Source organism: Neomonachus schauinslandi, chromosome 11 (genome assembly GCF_002201575.2).
Source record: "Neomonachus schauinslandi chromosome 11, ASM220157v2, whole genome shotgun sequence".
Taxonomy (NCBI): domain Eukaryota; kingdom Metazoa; phylum Chordata; class Mammalia; order Carnivora; family Phocidae; genus Neomonachus; species Neomonachus schauinslandi.
Genome location: NC_058413.1, coordinates 79,458,737 through 79,481,634, shown reverse-complemented (window position 1 = coordinate 79,481,634; position 22,898 = coordinate 79,458,737). Strand labels below are relative to the sequence as shown.

Below are 22,898 nucleotides of genomic sequence, written 5' to 3'. Positions count from 1 at the left end.
AATACAATTTAATGTATGCCTAGAAGTGGGTAACACAAAAACCACACATCCAGATAAAGTGGAGCTCTGTGTCCAAACTGCAATGATCTGCTATTACCCCATCACATCCATCTCCATTTATCAATTTATAGTTCTGCTTTTACTACTGATTGCTGGTTACTAATTGCACGAGTATATTTTATGCCTTCCACTACAGAATAAAGACCCTGGAGCCAAATTCTTTATCTCATCTTCTATTCCCCATAGAACTTATTAATTCAGTGATAGCAACAGTATAATCAATATGTTTTAGTGAGCTGGTATGATTTTCTTATACTTTCAAAGACCAAGGGGAAAGGGGCTTCGGATATATGTCCCTCATATAAAGATAATTCCAAAGGGATATAAATCCATTCATTTTTCTTTTTAAATCTCTAGGCAATGGGAAGTGGGGAGATGATGAATAAGAAAAAAAGAGAAGGATTATACTAGGGCATAAGAGCACTTTTGAAAGTGATGAATGTGTTCATAGTGGTGATGGTTTCATAGGTCATATATATACGGCAAAACTTAACAAATTATAATTTTAAATATTTACAATTCATTGTATGCCAATTGTACCTCACTAAAGCTGTAAAAACAATGCAGGTGGATATAGAGAAAATTGAGATGAAATTATCTTAGGAGTAGGAGGGCAACATCAAAGGAGAAGATGCTAAAGAGAGAGTCCAACTGTTCAAGTCTCAAAGGCCACACATCACTAAGGGGGCCATCACAGGAGGGGCACAACAAGCCAGCATGGTGGAGGGATGTGTCAGAAGCTCTGCAGAGGATGGATTACAGACAGGCAAGCCTACAGGCAGAAAGAAAGCAATTATGAGGCCAAGGAAAGACTGTGGAGATGCGAGAAGGTGTGGGTTCAAAGGTTATCAAGGAGATAAAATGGAGAGAGTTGGCCCCAGGTTACAGGGAGACACTGGAGTTAAGGAGTAAAGGATTTACCTCCAGTCTTTAGCCTAGGAAGGCAGGTGGTATCACTTAGAAGGATAGCAAATTTCAAAGAAAAGGTCAGTGTCACACAAGGCTTTATAATCAGCTCAGACTGACCCAGAGAAGTCATGTATCTTAAAACACAAGATACCAACATCAGATAAGTGCATAAAATACTGCGTTTTGTGCACCCATGCAGTACCCAAATTATTAAAGGGCCTGTGCTTATATTCTGACCCAAATGTCCAACAGCTGTAGAATGAGTAAGTAAACTACAGCACTATCCAATGGATGGACTCCCAAGTACCAAATAAACATGATATACTTGAAGATTAATGTACAAAAGAATTTTCTAGGCAATCCAAAGCTTTTTTCTTTAGAACAAAATATTGTGTACCCACAAGGACTTCAGCAACTATGTAACACTGGGGGATTAAAAAAAAATCAAGGGGCGCCTGGGTGGCTCAGTCGTTAAGCGTCTGCCTTCGGCTCAGGTCATGATCTCAGGGTCCTGGGATCGAGCCCCGCATCGGGCTCCCTGCTCCGCGGGAAGCCTGCTTCTCCTCTCCCCCCTGCTTGTGTTCCCTCTCTCACTGTCTCTCTCTCTCTCTCTCAAATAAATAAATAAAATCTTTAAAAAAAAAAAAAAAAAAATCAAGAAATAAAATTACTGAGTCTTAATGAATTAAAAAAAATCTTTAAGCAAGAGGATGGCACCTCCTCTACCACAAGCATGTTTGAACAAACCTCTTTTTCTTTTTTATTTTTTTAAAGATTTTATTTATTTGACAAAGAGAGACACAGCGAGAGAGGGAACACAAGCAGGGGGAGTGGGAGAGGGAGAAGCAGGCTTCCTGCCAAGCAGGGAGCCCGATGCGGGGCTCGATCCCAGGATCCTGGGACCATGACCTGAGCCAAAGGCAGACACCTAACGACTGAGCCACCCAGGTGCCCCTGAACAAGCCTCTTAATCAACACATTTTTCTGCTCAGCAAAATATTTTATTGATCAAAATGTAAGCTCCTCTCAATGTATCCTCACACTGAGGTTTTCAAGTCTGAAACAGTTATTCAAAACAAGTATTTAAAAATTTTCTAAGTGTCCTGAGTTAAATCTATATACCCTGTTTGTGACCAATGAATTAGGGTTTGTTTGTTTTTTTTTTCATGAAATTGTGGTGAAAGTGATTTATTATGGTCTAATTACAGAATAGCTAGGCAGATCATTAGATTTATTTTAACATCCAAAACCAGCAGACTGGTCAAAGTCAATAATGATGAGAGAGAAAAATCCTGAAACCCAGATCTCCTGAGCCAGCAGCCCTCTATCATCTAATCCATACAGTAATAAATATTTGCTGAGTCTGTTGGATCAAATCATTATTTGCTTGTACACTATCCAACAAATGAGCATCACCTGAGCATGTCAAAACATAAAATGTGCTGGCATTTTAGTAATCATATTGCGTTAATGTCAAAAACTTTCACAGCCAACCCAGTATCTCTAGCTTTCCCATTTCAACCCTTTAAACTATAACATCTTACTAACTAACCAAAACAACTTCATTAATCTATCATCTACAGATATGGAGACCTCAGAGCAGTGCTACTCTATGTGTTTTTTGAGTCCCAATATATGAGAATAGTACAGAAAGTAAAAATAAGCATTTCAAAACTTTTACAATGTTTTGGCATTACTGCAAAATCCAAGCATATGATTTTGAGTTTCACAAAGACACAGATCCATAATGGATTGGAAATAAAAACAACTATTCCTTTACCAAAACAGGATGAGACTGTGCATTAGAGCATATCTGGTTTGAAATAGTTAATTTAGTCAGACTGGTTCCACTCAATGCAAGTACCATGCAGAAAGAATCCTATTTATACAAGTTTGAATGGCTTTTTATTAATTTTTGTGAGAAAACTTTCTTAGTGTGAGCAATTATAATTGTGCCCTATCACTTCTGATGCTTATTTCCTAACCTCAGGAAGTAAAAAGTGCCAATTTGACATTACATAGTTGCCAGTTTTACTCCTGAAAATGGGATGAAGCACAGAATTTAATGAAATAATGCTGTAGGAAGAGAAAGTATTATCACAGTCACCAGGATGATTCATACTGATAAAGGCTTTGAATTTCAATTTTCCATGAAAGTTCAAATTGAGATTAGCTATTACAATGAAATTCTAAAACTGAACTCATGTTACCGTATCATCAGTGAAGGCTGTAAGTTCCAAGTTCAATAATATGCCAACTTGGAGATCCTGATGGCGAAATGTGGAAAAGCTTCCTCACTTTGATGGAGGTAGTGGGAGAGCAGACTAAATATGATAAAGCTGTAAGGAATTGCAGTCTTCCTATTTGAAGGAAAAAACACTAACCAAGTCAAATGTTAATCATAAGACTCATTAAGTTATGTCTTTGTGACTCACGTTTCTCCTGGACATAAAGGTAGCCTTCCATTGTCCACTGGCTGGGTGGTCTGTAATCTTGGTTGGCAGATTTCATTCTTTGCATCAACCGCTCTACCTCTTGTCGAGTACTTTCAAAATTATTCCTTGTCTTAAGTAAATAGAAACAACAATTTCATTCATTGTTTCCTACCAGTTTTGAGGAACTTCCAGTCTAAAGTTTCAAAACGACAAGTGGTGCAAAAGGATAACCTTGATTCTCTCAGCACTACTCACCATATCCGGGACCTTACACATTGAGTCCTATGGTCTGATTTTGAATTGCTTTAGTGAAACATGAACGTGCACAGTGAAACACCACCTTCTGTGGTATGCGTATGTGTATACTTTATTCCTATTTCCTACTCTAACATTATTACTTAGGGGACAAATCATAACATTTATAAACATAATATTTATGAAATAGAGTTTTATATTCACTAATACCTAACGTAAAAAAGCAGATATATAGGGACTTATATTTCTTTCTTTTTTTTCTCTGTGAATTTTTTTTTTTATTTTTTAATTTTATTATATGATCTTAATCACCATACATTACATCATTAGTTTTTGATGTAGTGTTCCATGATTCATTGTTTGCGTATTTCTTTTGGGGGGTAAAGACAAAATAAATTCACATACTTTCATGTGGCACTTAGCAAAAAAAAAAAAGTTCAACACCCATATTCTTAAAACCTTTGAGAAGAAATATCATTTAGTTTGGTTTCCAGAAATAGTTATCATGAGTTTAGTGTATAAATTAACTCATAAAAATGAATGGGTTTGCTAGTTCTAACTTCTATTACAAAAAATAGTTTACTCACATTACAGCAAGTTTACTTAAGGTAAGATATAGAAAGCATAAGGCTTTTCTCGATCTCTTTTGCATTCCGGCCACATTATTTCAACAATTTGTTTGAAAGCAAGCAATACGTTTGGAAACAAAAATCACCACCACCCAACTCTAAAATTTGTTATGGCCCATAATAAAAGAACTGAATCCCGAAGTAAGTTAGGAAAATTTTCCTAATTGCCACTTTTGCTACTTCTTAAGCTTTTTTTCCCCCCAATTCTTTTAAACATAAGGATCATAAATTTTCCAATTCCTTACATTCCTCTCTTGTTCTCGAACTTCAGGAATCTTAATATAATTATAATTCATATGGAAATAAATCATAAAAATATTTTGGCCTTTATAATTTTCCCTTTTAATATTTACTAAAAAGGTCCAAATGCATTCCATATTGAAAAACAACTGAATGACTTACATGTGAAACCAATTCTGCTAGAAAATCTAGATTAAATAAAAAGCTAAAACCCAAAACACAAGTAGAATAAATCCAATTGCCTATTTCTTATGGGACACTCCAACCCCATAGTTCCATTTACTGAACATCTCCACAATGGCAAGAATCAGAGAAGCAGTGAAAGACAAGCTTTTTATAGAAAATTAAGTGAAGGCTTTCCAGTTAATTTACTTTGGCCGTTGAGCACTAGATTATTTTGGCCATTGAGCACTGGTTATTCAAAAATAACTTCATTTATACAAAATTATCAACAAATAGAACTTTCTTATTTGTCAGGTTTGATAATGCAGGAATGGATTGGGTAAGTTGTGTGTTTGTGTGTGTGTGTGTGTAATGTAAGTGATGCTTAGCATCTGCAAATCTGAATTTGTATAACTATGAAATCAGATACAAAAAGGATTAGATAACTTTACAAAATAAACCCTAACAGAAACAGATAGGATGTTTACAAATAATTCTCAATTAAGCTTTAAAGCAGTTACTATGAATGCTTAAAAACCACATTTAAATTATTAGAAAATAAAAAATATCATATATATTATATACAATTTCAGAGAGGAAAAGTCCTTCAGTGCTCAAATACAACCTTTTCATTCCTTCAGTGCTCAAATACAACCTTTTCATTTCACAAATATAGAAATGTTACCCTTTCAGAAAATAAGACTTGCCTAAGGTAACCCAGTAAAATAATGAGAACATTGGATAAAGGCAAAAGTTCCCAACCTTCGAAGTATTTATTATCTATACCTCTGTAATATTTATTTTTATAAAACTTGCTAGCATAAGTTTTTCTAACATATGATTAGCTCCTTCTTGGTATACTTTCAACCAGCATAGAAAAAAGTGTTTTAATAAATTTTTTAAATGACTTTTCTAAATTAGATAAATTTTTAAAACACTCCAAGGTTTCGCTTGGTTACAGTTTCTCTGTCACCATCTGATTCACTAAGGAGAAGCAGTGAGAATAGGTATAGTCTTACGTTCTGCAAGTTGAACTGAAGCTGTTGCTTATATGGTGCAAATTCCTGGGCGAGTTCGTATCCCTCATGGTAAAAAGTAAATAAACCCTGAAGGAATGACAAAAGCTGCAAAAATAGAGAAATGAAAGAAACCATGAAAATGTGTTTTAAAAAAGAATGATCATCAAACATAATAAAGTGGGAAATTATATCTCATTCTAAATCCTCAAGCTAATAAATTTTCAACCCCTTTGTTTGGCAAAGCAGACACTTGAGTTATGAATGTGAAATAAACCACAAAAGCTAATTTTTACTTCCTTTGGGACAGTTGTTAATATTAACTATTCTACTATTCAAATGCATTGAAGAAATACCCAGGAGAGACCATTAATAGGGATAAAGACCCAAAGTGACATGGGTGCTACACCAGAAGAGATTCTAATCCAAACAGAGAGATAAAACATGTGTAGATGTGAGGAAGACTAAACCAGTAAATTAGAGATAATGAGTACCCAAGGGAAGGAGTAAGAATTTGGCCAGATAAAATTAAGAAAAGTATCACAAGGTGGCAGTACTGATTCAGGTATTAAATAGACAACCTTTTAGCAAATAGTGGGAAGAACTAAGAACAGGAAAGAGCTGAGCAAAAACTTGGAACTGGATACAGATTTTTCACATAAAGAGTTGGAATAAAATTCTCTTTAGGAAACCACAATGTCTATTAGCCTTCTAATCCCAAACTCATATGTGCATATTTATTATGGTCTTATTCATAAAGCAAGAATGGATCTCCATGAACTTACAGGACACAGTTGTTTATATAAATTATAACTGAAAAATAATTATTTTTTCATTTAATTCATTGGCATTTTTATTACAAACTTGTGTACCAATTTGATCTCTTCCTACAATAAAGTTAGAAAATACTTTCCAGAAATGGCTATTTTTTTTTAATTCAAATAGTGTATCATGTCTGTAAGCTATTATTTTAAACTAAGGAAGAAACACAATTTGAAATTTTTATAAGTGAATAAATCTCCCACAATTTTCTCTGTCTGGGAAAATAGGCGGATTCAGCTAAGCACCAAATGGTATGTGTGTTATGATTTCCAACAGATAAATACTGGTTCTATCTGAAGACAACGACCTAATGCTTTTCCTCTATAGTGAGTCAACTTCTTACAAAGTTATGTTCATGTCAGAAAACACATACTTTCAAGTTGGTTTTAAATTGTTACATTTTAAAGACTTTCCTTCTCCTATTCAACAATTCCTGGTATGTCAAAATATATTGTTTTCCAATTTTAGAATTATTTTACACTGTCAATTTTACATCCACTGATAATTATTATTATCAAAACTACTCAATAGATTATCCTTTACTAAAATGATGCTACAATATATCTATTGAATTATCCAGTAATTTAAGATACATAGTCTGCACATATTGTGGTCTCATTAAAAAGAACTATACCTTTTAATTAATTGAGATTTGGATATACAGATTTAGAAGTTTTCAGAAACAAATAAGAAAATACTTCTGAAATATATAGACAACACTAGTCTTTGAAATATCCAAATAATAGTTTATGAAGTTGTTTGAAGGATTATTTCAGTTTTAATGTCTATAACTGATCCTCAGTTAAACTGTCTTGTTATTAACCAGATATCATAAAAGGAAGATGCTATTCTAATATGCTCAGTATACAGGATTTAATTAAACTTATAAAGAAGAGCTTTAAGAATATCTGTAGTAAGTCTTCCTGTAAAACATCAAATTCCCCAAGATCTGCCTAAATAAATAAATCTACTGGCATCTTATAACAGAATTCAGATTCACTCAGTAGCAGACAATGCATGCTGAGCACCTACTAGGGAAAGAACAATTTTGAGAGAAGTACAGAGAAATTACCTACAAAGAACAACCCACCTTTTCCTTCGTTCTACATCCAGTTTGGAAGCAACTTTTGTGAAAGTTTAAAAAAAAGACGGCATGTATGAAATAACTGCCTCTAGATGGCAGTAAAGTAAAACTTTTTTAGGTTTGAAGCTCTGCTAGTTCATTTTATCCTCAGCAAATTCCATGATGTTAAATTAAGGTAACTTAATAGGACAGCCTGAAAATCTTTAAGAATTGCATTTCCTACATGTCATTTTCTTTGTTCAATCTGCCTGAGTGAGTGGAGCAGTGTGGAAAGACTACTGTCTCAGCTTACCTTAAGGTAAACCTGACCTTTTAAAATAATAACAACTACTAAAAACTACTGAAAAGACAAATTAGGCTTTAATATTAAGTCACTTTGGGGGCGCCTGGGTGGCTCAGTCGGTTAAGCGTCTGCCTTCAGCTCAGATCACGATCCTGGGGTCCTGGGATGGAGCCCTGCATCAGGCCCCCTGCTCCATGGGGAGTGTGCTTCTCCCTCTTCCCCCTCCCCCAGCCAGTGTGCTCACGCTAGTGCTCTCTCTCAAATAAATAAATAAGGACCCCAGGATCATGACAGATGCTTAACCAACCGAGCCACCCAGGCAACCCAAAAATATTAAATCATTTTTATCATCAGTAAAAGCTGATATAGCACTTTATTATTCCCAAGGGTTTTAGAATCAAATTACTATTTGTCACTCCAATAATCCGACCAAATATAAACACTGATACTACATTTATAGATAATCATTTAGCAAAATCAACTACAAGACAGCAAAGGAAAAAAAAACATTCATAATTCCCCAGCCCATTCATTAATCACCAAGTTTCAAGTCTTATAGCCCCACAGTTACCAGTGATACTGTAAATGGCAGAAAAAAGTAAGAAAAGGAGCTGGGGGCTAGCATGAGAGTGAGGGGAAGAACTCTGAAGCAACTGATGCAGTAATTCTAGGACTGTTGCTCAAAATGAGCAGAAGAACTGGGATATAAAGGCTCTTATAATGGTATGATTCATTCCTGTCTCCTAAGAAATTAAGCACTGAAAATCTTAGGGAATCCACTACCAAAACTACTAGAACTGATAAACAAGTTCAGCAATGCTGCAGGATACAAAATCAAGACACAAAAGTCAACTTTATTTCTATATACTTGGAATGAACAATCTGAAAATGAAATTAATTCCATTTATAATAGTTTCAAAAGAATGAAATCCTGAGGAATAATTTTTAAGTACAAAATTTATAACTTGAAAAGTACAAAACACTGCTTAAGGAATTGAAGAAAGTTTAAATAAAAGGAAAATACTTCATGTTCTTGAATTAGAAGACCTAACACTGTTAAGATGGCAATACTGCCCAAAATGATGTGCAGATTCAATGCAATCCCTGTGAGAAGCCCAGCTGACTTCTTTATGATAACTGACATGCTGATGCTAAAATTCATATGGAATTGCAAGGGACCCAGACAACCAAAACAATCTTGAAAAAGGAGAACTAAGTATTTAGACTCACACTTTTCCATTTCAGTACTCAATACAAAGCAGTGGTAATCAACACAACGTGATACTGCACCAAGTATAGACATTAAATCAATGTCTAAGAATTGAGAATCTAGAAATAAGCCCACATACCTATGGCCAACTTACTTTCAACAAGGGCACCCAGACCATACAATGGGTAAAGAATAGTCTTTTCAACAAGTGATTCTTGGACCACTGGATAACCATATGCAAAAGAATAAAGTTGTAACCCTACTTCACACCATAGACAAAATTAACTAAAGATAAGTGAATTGTATGGTTATGTTGAATTACACCCCAATAAGACTGCTCGGGGGAGACGAACCATGAGAGACGATGGACTCTGAGAAACAAACTGAGGGTTTTAGAGGGGAGGGGGGTGGGGATGGGTTAGCCTGGTGATGGGTATTAAAGAGGGCACGTTCTGCATGGTGCACTGGGTATTATACGCAAACAATGAATCATGGAACACTACATCTAAAACTAATGATGTAATGTATGGGGATTAACATAACAATAAAAAATTTTAAAAAAAGAAACTGTATTAAAGAGGGCACGTTCTGCAAGGAGCACTGGGTGTTATACGCAAACAATGAATCATGGATCACTATACCAAAAACTAATGATGTAATGTATGGTGATTAACAATAAAAAATTTTAAAAAAAGAAACTGTAGGGACAACAAGAAATAAAACATAAAAGTTTTCTGTGAAGCTATAGGATTTATATTTTGTTATCCTCCATTTGTATTTTTGGCGTAATGTAGTAAGAAATTTCTGGTTGACTGAATTCAATTTTCATCCTGATATTCTGATATTATGTAGGCACAGTTTAAAAAATCCACTGAAAACAATACTAAATATATCTTTAAAAAGCAAAAAATATATATATACATACTTCACATACACAGAGTACTATAATTCATTGAAGGAAATCCAAATCTCACGTAATACCTCTACATTTGGCCATTGGAACCTTTAAGAAGACTGGAAACATAAGGCAAAGGCAAGGCATCAATTTTCATCCAGTACAAGTGTGCAGCCTGAGTTAAACCTGTACTGTTTGCTGTTCCTTACCTGGAGGAAACTTAGAGATAAATATCTTAGCTGACAGCCTCGAAATAACTATTGAATGCTTTAAATTTAATGCACAGATATCCAGAGCAATTTATTGAATGGAAATGAAAGAGTATAAAAATATAATCAAATAAATGAGAAAACTGAAGAAAAGAGAGCCAAAGATGAAAAGCAGCCTGGGGAGACAATTTTTAAAGAGGATGATGAAAGAAAGAACAAATGAATGAATGGACAGACATGGGCATAGATTCAATTAATTAAAAAAAAAAAGGCAAAACTTTTTGAAATCATGGCATTAGCAGTCAAGAATCTGTGGAGTTCCTGAAGGCAAATTTCCAAGATTTGAAGGGAATGGAATTCAGATGAAGTGGCTGGAGGTAAACTTGTGTGGTAAACAGAACAACAAAGAACTGTAGCCAACAAGGTGATTAAAGAAGATGGCTAACAGACACATGAAAAGATGCTCAACATCACTCATCATCAGGGAAATGCAAATCAAAACTACAATTAGGTATCACCTTGCACCTGTCAGAAAGGCTAAAATTAACAACAAAGGAAACGACTGGTGTTGGCGAGGATGAGGAGAAAGGGGAACCCTCTTGCAGTGTTGGTGGGAATGCAAACTGGTGCAGCCACTCTAGAAAACAGTATACAGGTTCCTCAAAAAGTTAAAAATAGATCTACTCTATGACCCAGCAATTGCACTACTAGGTATTTCCCAAAGGATACAAAAATACTGATTCGAAGGGATATATGCCTTCCAATGTTTACAGCAGCATTATGAACAATGGCCAAATTATGGAAAGAGCCCAAATGTCCATATGTCCATTGATTGATGAATGGATAAAGAATCACAAATTGAGATTTTGTATATATGTATGTGTGTGTGTATGTGTGTGTACGTGTGTGTGTGCACGCACACGTGAGCATATATATTCATCAGCCATCAAAAAGAATGAACTCTTGCCATTTGCAATGATGTGGACAGAGCTAGAGAGTATTTTGCTAAGGAAAATAAGAGAAATATAATTTCACTCATATGTGGAATTTAAGAAACAAATGAACATAGGGTGAACAAAAAAAAGAGAGAGGCAAACCATTAAACAGACACTTAACTATAGAGAACAAACTGAGAGTTGCTGGGGGTGGGGATGGGTTGGATGGGTGATGGGTATTGGGGAGGGCAGTTGTGGTGGTAGGCACTGGGTGTTGTGTGGGGTGATGGATCAATGGGCTCTGCACCTGACACTAGTATTGCACTGTATGTCGACTAACTACAATTTATTTATTTATTTATTTATTTATTTTTAAAGATTTTATTTATTCATTTGAGAGAGAATGAGATAGAGAGAGCATGAGAGGGGGGAGGGTCAGAGGGAGAAGCAGACTCCCTGCTGAGCAGGGAGCCCGATGCGGGACTCGATCCAGGGACTCCAGGATCATGACCTGAGCCGAAGGCAGTCGCTTAACCAACTGAGCCACCCAGGCGCCCGACTAACTACAATTTAAATAAAACCTTGAAACTACAAAAAATAAATAGTAAGTCCAACAGAAGCTACATTTAGATAACGTCTTTACATGACTGATTTCTAACACAAAGTACAAGGGGATGACGAGTCAACCAAACCAATGCAATGAATTTTTCTTACTTTTCCAAAATTCTATTCACTATCTAATTGCTTTTGCAAATTTCAGATTTTCAGTAACAGCAGCTAGAACTAAATCCAAGAACCAAAACAGATTTTAAGATGTATGATCTAAGGACAACTTCATTGTTTCATTTTTATAGAATGACTGTATTTAGGTTTTCAGTAGGATAGAAATTGAGCCTTTAGTCCTACAGAGTTTTGGGGGAAAAAAAATGACATTGTCTTATTTGCTCACTTTAACTTATCCTAAATTAAATTTTCTATATTAAAGCTAATGAATCATACTGAAAAAGAACCAAAAGGTTTAACTTTCAAGACCTGACTTTAACTTAGCAAGTTTATTGAGAGTCTCAAAATTATTCAAACTTTAGACAACCCAAAAAGTATTTTCTAATATGCTTCATGATATAATAAGCTAAAAAGCTAACGCATATTAAGCAGATTAAATGAAATTTTCCTTAGCAAGAGATTTAAAATTAAATTTAACAGACTAAGGGCAGAGTGTCAAAAACAGTATGTTTTAGTTTACATATAATGGTTTATTTTCATTTTTCATATTAATTTTAAAACATAATACAAAAAGACTAAAATGAAGTCTAAAGAGAATACTCTAATAAGAACATGCTCTTGCTGTATTTATTTATTTATTTAAATATTTTTATTTATTTGACAGAGAGAGACACAGCAAGAGAGGGAACACAAGCAGGGGGAGTGGGAGAGGGAGAAGCAGGCTTCCCGCGGAGCAGGGAGCTCGATGTGGGGCTTGATCCCAGGACTCTGGGATCAGGGCCTGAGCTGTTACAGTATTTAGATGTTTTAAAGCATGTTAAAATTAAAAATGTGTTTCTGAAACAGGTATATCTGGCTTTGAAGCCACAATTCATCAATATTGTTTTCATATCGAGTGCTAACAGTCAATGTGAGAGCTCAATATTAACTGATATCTTACTGATGCTAATGATGCACCAGGCACTTGCTGTGTGTTATCTGCATTGGATGAGCCTCAGCACAATCCTGGGAACTACAAATTTTACTCCCAATTTACAGATAAAAACCTAAGGCACACAGAGTTTGAAAACCAAGCCAGATTTGCACAGCTATAAGACTAGAGCCAAATTCTATCTTACTACCTCTCAGGCATTATATTTGTCTGTCACTACATGAAAAAGGGTATGTCAACTGCAGCCTGGGTGGGGAGGGGACAATTTTTTAAAAAGGATGATTAAAAAAAGGATGGAAGAATGAATAAACGGACAGATAGGTGCACTGACTCAAGCACCTTTACCAAAATAAAGGTCATCCTCATATTTTCTTCTAATTTTAAGGAATTAAAGTAACTTTACAATACAATTTTCTGTAGTCATCCATTTTATTTGGTCAGAGCAAGTATCAAGTGGCCATTGAGACAGTACATGGTACTATACAGGACTTCACCTTTGGGGTCTGGATTCCTGGGTCTCCCTCTCCTTACGTTTGTGATCTCAAGCAACTAACCATCTCCTGTGACTTAACTTCCTCATCTGGACATATAACAACTACCTAATAATAAAGCAAATGGGCCATGTGAGATAACACAGAGAAAACACATGACACAGTAGTTGCTCACAAAACATTAGTTCCAGCTAAGTATGCAAAAGAATGTAATCAAAAGATACACAAACTGCAGCTGAATGAACCATGAGGGAGTTAAGCCATAAAAAGTTTCTCTGGGTTCTGAGCCACAAACTTTCATGTACCATAATATATTTCAAATACACAGGGCTCAACTCTTTTAGGTAAGCTGTTCATGAAGCTTTTTCTTCTAACCTCTCAAAATTCTCATAAGCTCCAAGCAAGTCTGAGAAGTCGCCGGATCAAGAGTCAGGAGATGGGGTTTTTCCCTCTCTGATCTTTTCCTCCCATTCTAGACCTGAACTCATATACCTTGTTGGCAAATCTGAAAGGATGAAGCCTAGCATTGTTTGACAGAAACATAATGTGAGTAAATGCAAACCAATGTGAAATTTTAAATTTTCTAGTAGCCAGATAAAAAAAAATTAAAGCAAGTGAAATTTAACATTTTACTTAACACGATTTATCTAAAATATTATCATTTCAGTACTTAAGCAATATAAAAGAGGTTTTGAGATATTTTACATATTTTTTGTACTAAAACTCTGCAATCTAGTATGTGTTTTATATTTACAACCCATCTTAATCTAGACTATAATTTTGAGTGCTCAACAGCCATACGTGGTTAGGTAGCCATACCTAAAGAGCTATCATACTGGATAGTGTAGGTCTAGAGATCAGTTAACTACAATCACTTTCTATATAAGATATGATCAATGGGGGGAAAGGCCATTAAAACTATATATCTAATGGAGAACTGAGTTGAAAAACCAGATTTTCTGTATCTTTTAAAAACAATTATATAGTTTTATAAAAAAAAATACAAATGTCCCCCATTCTTCTATGTATTAGAACTGGCTTTTCCTTGAAATAATGACACTGTAGGAATATTTATTTCTAATATAGCAATATCCTCTTACCCAAGGTTTTGCTTTCTGTGGTTCAGTGACCCACAGTCAACCACGGTGTGAAAGCAGATCATCTTCCTTCTTACATATTAGGCCAATAGCAGCCTAACAATAACAATATACTGGCAATGCCTACATTATTCATCTCACTTCATCTCATCATATAGGCATTTTATCATCTCACATCACAAGAAGGGTGAGTACAGTAAGATATTCTGAGAGAGAGACCACATTCAGATAACTTTTATGAGAGTATATTATTATAATCATTTTATTACTAGTTATTACTTTTAATCTTTTACTGTGCCTGATTTATAAATTAAACTTTATCATAGGTATGTATGTATGTACAGAAAAAAAACAATATATATAGGGGCAAGACAAGTTGGTTTCAGGCATCCACTGGGGGTCTTGGAACATATACCTATGGATAAGATAGGTGTACTATTGTATCTCCTGAATATTCTGTAGAAATTTTAAGGCAAGTAGTAAGATCTTGACATTAATTGAAACAATGTAAAATTATCTCAAATATATCAACATTCTTACTTTAGGATATTTAGTGCCAACTATCATTCCCTACTTATAGTTTCTATTCTACTCTATATCTTACCATCTATAGAAGATAGATCCCATCCTTGGGGCATTTTGCTTTACTCTAATATTTATTTGTTAAATAAATATGGGCCAAAACTAGAGTAGACTACTAGATTTCTGCAATATGAAACAATAATGCAACAGGAATTAGATTTTCTGTAGAACAAAAAGGGTAAAAACATTAAACTTTTCCTAATTTATTTTTATGTTTATAGCTCCTGGGAACTTTGTTTTTGAAATTTAAAAAAAATTACTCAAAATTAATTTGTAAATACATAACCTAAAGAGCAGCATGCCCATGTTTCATTGTTTCCATGCCCATTCTTCTCATTACTGCAAAGGAAATTAAATAGAACCCCATGGATGAAGCTGTGTGGCTAGAAATGAGAACAAGACTAAACTGATAGCACTATTTTGGTTTGGCCAGACATCCCAGTAAGAAAAATATAGCAGCCAAGAAAATATTTTGGAAGAAGGACAAATTTAACATCAGTTTTGATTGTGGTGTCACAAAAAAGGCATGCATTACAGAAGATTTATCAGACCATCCCAGTTTGGGATATGGTAGAGGGAAGGAAGAAAACACATTACAACTGAAGCACAGTTTCCACCTCTCTACACGTATTACCAAAGGAATTTACAAATTCTTATCATTCCATCAGTCACCTGTAAGCAAACAATTTTACAGTCTTCTCCTTATATATATGATGTCATCTGACAGAATGGTCTAGTTCACTGTTCCCAGACAGGATACACTATAAAAGAGGCATTAACAGGGTAATAGACTACCCACATGTCCCTCTCCAGACCTGTCATTCCCCAGGGGAGAGAAAAAGAGAGGGGTGGTATTACAGGTGTGAAAGGGTCATTCCAGGTGCAAGGAAGAAAAACAACATAGCAGATGAACATAGTATCTGAAAAGAAAGGGAGCAGGTAAGAAAGAAGTATGAAAAAATACCATCAGATATAATGCGCATACACCACAAGTTTAGTGTCAAGAAGAGCTAAAATTCAGAAATCCCAAGAAACAGGTCCTAAGGAGGAAGTTTGTCAGCAAGTAGAGAGGCTTCAAAAAACCATGGTAGGATTCAGAGGCAGGACTTCGTCAATGAGAAGGGGAAAGGAATTTTAAGTACTGGTCATCTTCCTAGACTGGGGGTCCTTAGGCTGCCTAGTTCTCAATGAGCCACAGATAAGTTTCAGAAGACCCCCTAACTCATATAAAATTTAATGAGATCCCTCAAACATCTACTAAATACGAGGCTACTAACTCATTCTAAGGAATTTAAGGGCTTAGCTGTTTGGCAAACAGAACTTGTAGTTAAGATTGTTATCCCAAATAAAAAGTAAAAATTAAATCCCTGAGCCTGCATTGTGGTCTCCAGTTCCTTAAATTTGTCTAGCTGAAGCGTTAGACTTGCCAAGTGCCCAGTTTATAGGAAAGAGTCAGGTTGCTTCAGCTGGAGGGAGAAGTGAAGCAGAAGTGGCTGGGAGCCAGGCAGGGACTAGAACTCTTCCCAGTCTTTGCTCTGCCTGTTTCCCACCATTCTTAGGCAATCATTGATGGGTTTCCATCAATAAATGAATTTCATCAAATATATATTAAAACGTGTCCTCTTTTTCCTTCTCCCCAACATCTCCACTAAAATAGAAACAGGTATTTTCTTATTATAAAGATTTTTTAACAGCTGACATAGAAAAATATGGATTAAATCATCTTTTAGATTATCTATGTATTTAACTATTGTTATCTTTTCATCTCATGGGACTTGAACATTATATACTAACAAAAGATTATCTTGACTTATAGAACTTACTTTGATTCATCACAGATGATGCATTATGAAGATGTCTACTCAGGCAATACTGTAACATATTATGGTAGTACTTGGAGAAAATGCTAAGAAAATGAAGTAAGCTTATAAAGACCAGCCACCTGCTCTTTCCTGTAATGCAATTTACATTAGGGAATCCATTACTTTTTACACTAACTTAAGAAAATAAATGACTTCATAGGGAAGTCAGGCAGATCCCAGCCTTGCAAGAAAGGGGAAGGGAACAAAGGAAGAAATATAACCTTATGTTTTCTCCTTTCACCTAAAGGTTTAGTAAATGGGTCGCTTTAGTGGTGAGCTGTATTTACTTAGGTATATATAATGTAAACCCTTTTAATTTTTTAAAATTTTTCCATTCATAAACTATTTTTAAGAGCATTTTTAGGTTTATATAAAAATTGAATAGAAGATATAAAGGGCTCTCATATATAATCCACCAACCTCCACCACACACAATTTCCCCCATTATTAACATCTTGCATTAGTGGGGTACCATCTGTTACAAATGATAACCTAATATTGATACATTATTAACTAATCTCCATACTGTACATTAGGGTTTACCCTTTTCATTGTACATTCTGTAGGTTTGAAAATGTATTCACTATTACAGTGTCATATAGGATAGGTCCACTGCCCTAATAGTGTCCTATACTCTACCTATTTACCCTCCTCTACACTTCCTGTCCCTTTTGTTTTTAAAAAATCACAATTTTCAACAGAAAAACATTACAAATTTTGTTTTCATAGGATGTGTTGTAACTACTATTTTGTAAGGAAACTGAAACTTACCGGCTCAACAAATTCAAACTTCTTTTTTTCTTGAACCTCTTGAATTTTAAAGACATATTCTAGTGATGCTTCATAAAAATTCTGATGTTCTCGGTCAATCTGTGTATCTGCCTAAAGAGTAAAAAAAAAGGCAACTCATGACACAAAGAGTAATTATTGATGGTTCTATGTAGAAAAAGGACTCCAAAATCTTTATTAAAAATTAAGTTCTACAAAATGTTTTAATATAGCAATTATTATTATGTTTTGAACATACAGAGATGAGGAAAACACAGTCCTTGCCCACCAGAGTTTATATGATATGGAGTGTGAAGATGGGAGGGAGAGTAAGCATACAACATTCACCATAAAAAATATAAAGAAGGCATATAAATATATACGGAAATTTATGTGATCAAAGAAAAAGAAACTAAATTCAGGAAGAAAATGGTGGTGGTATGTGTTGAATCTTAAGATGAACAACTGGCAGTAAATAGTGAAAGATAAAAAAAATAGTCACTCCCATGAAAAAGTAAAGAGGCATGAAAGACACTGACAGAGTTTAGCTACAGAGTAAAAAAGTAGAGGACAGGAGGGTGAAGTAAGGTTGGCATCACACTTTAAAAAATCTTGGATACTTTGTAACAAATTTGGATTTTAACTAAGGGAGAATCATTTGAGACTATTCAGTAGAGTCTCATCATTAAGTGAGGTCTTAGAAAGAGAATACTGGTAGCAGAGCCAAAAAAAAAAAAAAAATTCAGTGGTCCTAGCCTAGTGAATCATGTTCTATCAATGTTATGCAATTTATTTTGCATAACTGCAAAAAGGTTTTTTTGAAAAGGGGGGGAAAGGTTTTTTGGAAAAATTCTCCCCCCCCCCCCCTTTTTTTTGATGTTGCCTCTCCTCCATGCCCACTATCATCTTCTGATGTCCTCTTTAAAACTGATGTTGCTGGAGTGGTGGGGGGGTGGGAGGGATGGGGTGGCTGGGTGATAGACATTGGGGAGGGTATGTGCTCTGTGAATTGTTCAAGACTGTTGAATCACAGATCTGTACCTCTGGAACAAATAATGCAATATATGTTAAGAAAAAAAAAAGAAGATAGCAGGAGGGGAAGAATGAAGGGGGGAAATTCACTTCTAATACCATGAGAGATGATAGACTCTGAGAAACAAACTGAGGGTTCTAGAGGGGATGGGGGTGGGAGGATGGGTTAGCCTGGTGATGGGTATTGAGGAGGGCACGTTCTGCATGGAGCACTGGGTGTTATGCACAAACAATGAATCATGGAACACTACATCAAAAACTAATGATGTACTGTATGGTGATTAACATAACAATAAAAATTAAATAAATAAATAAATAAATAAAACTGATCTTGATAGTAGAGAATCATGATTTTACTTTTCTTTCCCAGTTTTGTACTCTTCACTGCCAGCTGAGGTTACTAAAAACAGATGAAAAGAAAAGAATGGGCTCTCTGGAGTACTAAGTATCCACCAACAATAATTTGGGAATAGAAAATGCTTTGGAGCCATTTTACAATGATAATTTCACATATAAAAGCTTTAAAAAATAAAATTAAGTTTGCTGGCTTGAACATCATAGCATATTAAAATATCATTTGAAACACTTTTAGTAATAATTATTTATTTACTATAAATTTATTTATATAAATAAAAATAACCCAATATTATTAGCAACTCATTAGAGATTTTTAAAGTTGAGAATTCCAAGTTTCCAAACTAATATACAAAAGAACATATAAATCAGGTAGAAAATTTGGACCAGAAGCTTCTCAGCTCCCAGAAAATAGTTTAGGATATATATACCAACAAAATCAGCATTCCATATAAATCGTTTTATTTTCTTCTTCTTTTTTTTTTTTTTAAAGATTTTATTTATTTGTTTGAGAGAGAGAATGAGAGACAGAGAGCAGGAGAGGGAGGAGGGTCAGAGGGAGAAGCAGACTCCCAGCTGAGCAGGGAGCCCGATGTGGGACTCGATCCCGGGACTCCAGGACCATGACCCGAGCCGAAGGCAGTTGCTTAACCGACTGAGCCACCCAGGCGCCCCTATATTTTCTTCTTATCACTGTTTAGAAGAACACAGTATTTACAGAATGAATGGTAAGGAGGTATTGGTGGTGGTATGCTAATCAATGTTTAACAACTGGGTCTCTGGCGGGAATGCCTGATTTGCAGTATATGCTGGTTTCTGTGGTGTAAATACGCCCAAAATAGCCAGTTCCAAACCACAAACCTAGTATCACTGAATGTGGAAGTTAGAAAGAGATAAGAAAATCAGCTCTCCAAAGGAAAGCTCCAGTACAACACTGGGTGTAAAGGATGTGAGAATATTTCAATCTCAAAGATATCATTCTATGCCACAAGTTACCTCTGAAGCTTTTCTTTACTTTAAAAAATAATGACATTGACAGGCACATAGGAACAAACTAAAATGTTGAAACACCTTTACAGCATAAGATGGCTATTTGTGGTCAACAAAGCTGTGAAAAAAGAGTTAAGCACAGCAGTCATGAATGCTCAGCTGAAAGGCCTGTTTACAAGGCTGGTCCTTGCTGGCATCTGGGAATGTGGATTTCAGGAGGGTACCTACCACCCTAACAGGTAAGAGTAGCTCACTGTCCCTAAATCGTGCCAACAGTATGATTTATTTTGAATACCTGTTTTCCTTCTGGGAGTCTGGAATTTAAGGATATGACAAGCAGAGAGTACTTATATGCCCAGCCCCCTATAAAAACTATGGGTACTTGGTCTATAGTGAGCTTCTAATAGACAACATTTTACATGTGTTGTCACAACTTATGGCTGGGGGAATTAAGCATATTCTGTCTCCGCTGGGAGAGGACTCTTGGAAGTTTGTGCCTGCTTTCCCCCAGTTTTCATTCTATGCACTTCTGCTGATTTTTCTTTATATCTTTTCACTGTAATAAATCATAGCAGTGAGTCCTCCTAGCAAATCACCAAACTTAGGAGTAGTCTGGGGTCCCCTGACCTAAGAGTATTAAGTAATTTCCTCAGAAACTTATTGCCATGCACAATCTCATATCATCAAAAGACAGGGAGTGGGGGCACAAAGAGGGATAAAAGAAAATAATTGTTTTTACCGTTTGCCAGTAATAGATGTTTTCCATCATCTCCAATCTAAACAACTATATTCAATATACCAAAACTGCTTTGAAAAGTCATCCAGAATGCACAGAGCTTAAGGAATACTACAGTTTAATTATTTTCCAGTAAAAGATTTAGAAAGGCTTTCTTTTATTTAAGATGACTCCCTTTAGTACTTAAGCTCAAAGCGTGTGGTTCACTAGAAGGCACTTGCTCATATATCCACTAGCAATTGTTGCTATGTATTTTGTACTGGATAAGTAGGATGACCATGTAATTTATTGTCCCAACTTTTAAAACTAAGCGGGAGCATTAGGAATATTTATGCCAGAACAATATGTATAAACTGCTGTTTACAAGACAAAGGGGACGACAGTAAAGTCATCCTGCTAAAAAAAAACAAGTTAATTTCTTAAGAAAACCATATTGTTCTGCAGATATATAAATTCTTCCCCAACTACAATAAGCTACCTACATCAACTTAAGGAAAAAGCTTCATGTGGTATTTGTCAAATCACCTCCAGAGGAGAAAGAATTTAAGCTGGACTCTGAAAAATGAAGAGGTTTAGAGTAGTTGGAGATAAAAAAGAGAGGAGTTTGAAAGAGGAAATAGAGTCAAGAAAAGTTATGTTTCAGTAGATTGCATGGTTTGGAATAATAAGAAATGAGAATTAAGGCATAAGATAGAATGAGTGCAAACTTCATCATACGGACAGGACAAAAGCTTGAGGAAGATGTTGATTTGCCAAAGCAGCATTTCAAGAAGATTAAAGTGAGGACAGTGTAGAATATATTGATTAAAGGGCACGGCTGAGTGCATGTGATGATAAAAGACCATTTATTTGATAGGGGTAAAGGTGTTTATATACCCCAGTAAGAAAGAGAAATTGAAAGATGTGGGTGTGAGAAGCAAGGGGGGAGAAAAAGTAAAAGATAATTTTGATAACAAGAAATAATACCAGCAGGGCGCCTGGGTGGCTCAGTTGGTTAAGCGACTGCCTTCGGCTCAGGTCATGATCCTGGAGTCCTGGGATCGAGTCCCACATCGGGCTCCCTGCTCAGCAGGGAGTCTGCTTCTCCCTCTGACCCTCCTCCCTCTCCTGCTCTCTGTCTCTCATTCTCTCTCTCTCAAATAAATAAATAAAATCTTAAAAAAAAAATTTAAAAAAAAAAAAAAAGAAAGAATACCAGCATTAACAGAGAATTAAAGAAATGAGAAGTAGGAGCAAATTTGAGAAAATCATGATGGGAAATTTCACAAGGTCACTAAGAATTGATAGCCTGAAGTCCTGAGAACCAGCAGCAGGTAGTGCAGGTGGTAGGGTATGATGAAATCATGACCCAGGAGACATTCATTAAGATGCTACAGAGAGTACGGAAGAAGATATTTCAGGGACACATACACTATAACAATAGAGGCATAAAGATAGAATCTAACGGATTCCCTTCATTTAGGAGGTGGCGATAAGAGGAACCTGTTGAAAGACTATTCAGTGATATGTGGAAAACCAAAATCTGAATTTCTATAAGAAACTCGTTTTCTCCTTTATTTTTTTCTCAGATTATAAAAGAAAAATATATTCATTATTGTAAGCTTACTCATTATTCATTATTAAAACATAAATATAAAAATAAGAATTATAATCCTACTGTTAATATTTTGATATGTAACATACACAAACGTAAATAAACCTGAATAATACTGTACATTCTGGTTTAAACTCTACTTTTTTTCCCCACTTTATCTAATGAATATTTTTCAACGTCTTTAAATAATTTGCAAATAGAACTTTTTACAGCCATATTACATTCCATTTTCATCGAGCTACATTGGTATACTTACTCCAATCATTCATTTGTGCCATTTCAGATGTTTCTAAATTTTTACACTGTGAATAACTCTTGCATCAACATATTTATACAATTTATTGTTTTGCTCATGACTGATAATTCCTCCTAAGTAAATTCTGGCCAATAAAATCATTTCAATTATCTTGCACATTTAAACTTTGTTGAAGTAAGTTGCCAAATTTACCTCAGGATTGACTGAGTTTATGTTCCCACTAGAAAAGCAAAAGTGTACTCAGTTTCGCATACCTTCTCTAACTATGTATATTACCTTCTCATAAGTTATAATATCCTGCTACAATTACTAAATTGCAATGTTTTCTTAATACATGT

General features: G+C 35.2%; 1 protein-coding gene across 1 annotated transcript in view; it reads right to left on the bottom strand.

Annotated features, from left to right (window-relative positions):
* ARHGAP42 (Rho GTPase activating protein 42) overlaps positions 1-22,898 on the bottom strand; it is a 277,264-nt gene that overhangs the window by 49,183 nt on the left and 205,183 nt on the right. The window contains 3 exon segments of the mRNA XM_021679062.2: positions 3,405-3,534; positions 5,710-5,814; positions 17,602-17,712. Of these exon segments, the coding sequence (XP_021534737.1) occupies positions 3,405-3,534; positions 5,710-5,814; positions 17,602-17,712 (346 nt within the window).